The sequence below is a fragment of the Alosa pseudoharengus genome, unplaced genomic scaffold (assembly GCF_046254945.1).
Source record: "Alosa pseudoharengus isolate Yale_2024_CS ecotype anadromous, Long Island Sound unplaced genomic scaffold, YU_APseudo_1.1 YU_APseudo_1.1_scf_10, whole genome shotgun sequence".
NCBI classification, from domain to species: Eukaryota; Metazoa; Chordata; class Actinopteri; order Clupeiformes; family Clupeidae; genus Alosa; species Alosa pseudoharengus.
In genome coordinates this window covers 27,053,655-27,056,023 of record NW_027468565.1, presented here as the reverse complement: position 1 = coordinate 27,056,023, position 2,369 = coordinate 27,053,655, and the positions used below count along the sequence as shown (strand labels likewise).

General features: G+C 51.6%; 1 protein-coding gene across 1 annotated transcript in view; it reads right to left on the bottom strand.

Moving 5' to 3' along the window:
- Positions 1-1,961, bottom strand: part of reln (reelin) — a 140,037-nt gene extending 138,076 nt beyond the window's left edge. The window contains exon 1 of the mRNA XM_076269304.1: positions 1,420-1,961. Within this exon, the coding sequence (XP_076125419.1) occupies positions 1,420-1,666 (247 nt within the window). The 5' untranslated portion in view covers positions 1,667-1,961. The remainder of the gene's footprint in view (positions 1-1,419) is intronic.
- Between the last annotated feature and the right edge of the window lie 408 nt (positions 1,962-2,369).

The window sequence follows — 2,369 nt, the reverse complement described above, 5'->3', positions numbered from 1 at the left end:
TGGTTCAGTGACCTCTCTGTCAGTGGGCTCTGGACAGTTACTGACAGGGGAACTGGACTGATAGTGTGTATGTATGTGTGTGTTTGTGTGTGTGTGTGTGTGTGTGTTTGGGGGGATGGGGGTGTGCTCTGGGGACAGTTATTGACAGGGGAACTGGACTGATAGTTCCCAGTGTGGCGCCTTGATCCCAGGTGCAAAAGACGCTGGAGTATTTATTTAGTGTGGTAAAGGTTCCATCACCTTGGCTGTGTTTCTCTTCTGCTCAGTTAGTCTTTCGCTTTCTCTCTTTCTCACTTTCTCTTTTTCTCTCTTTCTCTCCCTGCTGTTGTTGATGTTATTTACTGATTGCTTGATCTTATTTCTGTGAGCTGCACTCATCCCACTCTCCTTCGCTTCGCTTCTCTCTCTCTCTCTCACTCGCACTCACACTCCCGCGCTTGTTCAGCAAGTGCATGTGTGTGTGCATGTGTGTGTGTGTGTGTGTGTGTGTGTGTGTGTGTGTGTGTGTGTGTGTGTGTGTGTGTGTGTGTGTGTGCGCGCGCGCAAGTGCGAGTGTGATCTCTCTGTTTGTCCCGAGGATAAACCACCTACACACGGAGCAGTGGGATCACAGCGATGAGTCCCACTCCTCATCAATACTTTTCACAGTTACATAAACACACACAAGGCACAAACACACACACACACACACACAGAAATACTCCAGCACACATACACAGCAGGCTCACACAAAAGCGTAGCTCTGCAGCTTGCATGTCAAACAGCACCCCAGCAGGACGTCATATGCTTAGATGGAAACTGGTGTGAGATGCAGAAGAGCAATTACACTAAGTGAGATTTTTCTTTCCTGTTTGCTGTTCCCATAGAAAGAAGTTTGCATTTTGATGTAACTCAACTATACACCATCAGACACAATCAACAGTTTGGCACCCACATCAAAAGGCAGACAATCACTTCATGCTGCTATTGCCAATCTATTAAAACTGCAAGTTGATTTACTTTTGTTTGGCATTGCAAAGGCATTTTATTATCTTGATAACTGCTTAAACATGAAACAAACATCCATTCTTTCCCATTCATCTCCATCAGTTTGCAGATGTTTCTCAGAAGACAAATGCACACTGGAGTCAGCCTGCTTCAACAAAGACTAAGCGTCCATTTCCACACCATATGGGACAGATCTCCATTGGTTCTTCATAGGCAAACACCACAAACCAAACTATATCATCTCAATCAACTGAACGCCAATTTATCAACAAATTCTTGGCAAATGAACACACACATACACAATGAAATGAACACAATTTATACTCTCATTTCCTCTCATTTCCACACACACACACACACACACACACACACACACACACACACACTCCTCCCTCTCATTCCTCATTCCCCATCTCTCTCTCTCAGACTCACCCTGGTACTCCTGTCCTGGGATGTAGGCGGAGGGGTTGCCGGCGATCTGCAAGGTGAGCAGCACCTCGCCCGTACCCTCGGCCACGGTGCCCCCCTCCAGCTCGCCGTGGTGGGTGCACAGGAAGAAGAAGGGGTTGAAGCGCGGGTAGAAGCCCGCCGGCGGACCCCCCAAATCCACACTGCCCCCCAGCGCCACCGCCAGGAGGGCACAGCCCAGGGCCAGGAGGGTGGAGGAGGCCCGTGCCATCCCCCGTCGGGTTTGGGTCGCCCGCGCGGAGAAGAGAGAGACACACACACGGGGTGGGTGGAGGTGTTGCCTGGGCGGGGAGGATGCGGAGCGGGTGTGAGGGGCAGAAGGAGTCTCAGGTCAGGTAGAGTCCCTCGAGCAGAGCCCAGCCGGAGGAGTGGGGGGAGGGCTGGGGGTCCGGAGGTCAAGTTTTGGAGGAAGTCCTGCAGGTGGGTGAGTGAGTGTGTGCGAGCGTCTGCGCGAGTGAGAGAATGTGTGTGTGTTTGTGTGTGTGTGTGTGTGTGCGTGAGTGTAAGAGTGTGCCTGTGCGCGCCTGTCCGTTTCCCACAGCTCTGTTTCTTCTCTTCTCCTCTCCTCTCGTCTCTCCCGTCACACTCTAGGAGTTCAGAGCCTGCCTGTGCTGTCCTGCTCCGCTGCTTAAATACCTCACCCCCTCCCTCTCTCTCCCTCCCTCCCTCTCTCTCCCTCCCTCCCTCCCTCCCTCTCGTCCCTCCCTCCTCCCTTTCTCTCTCTCTCAGCACCAGCCACACACGTGCTCTACACTCAAAGACGGCCTCCGTGCTCTCTCTCTCTCACTCTCTCTCTCTCTCTCTCTCTCTCTCTCTCTCTCTCTTTCTCTCTCTCTTTCTCTCTCTCTCTCACACACACACATAGTCTCATTCCCTTTTCTCCTCCCTTTTTTCTGTCAGTCTATTACTCTTCC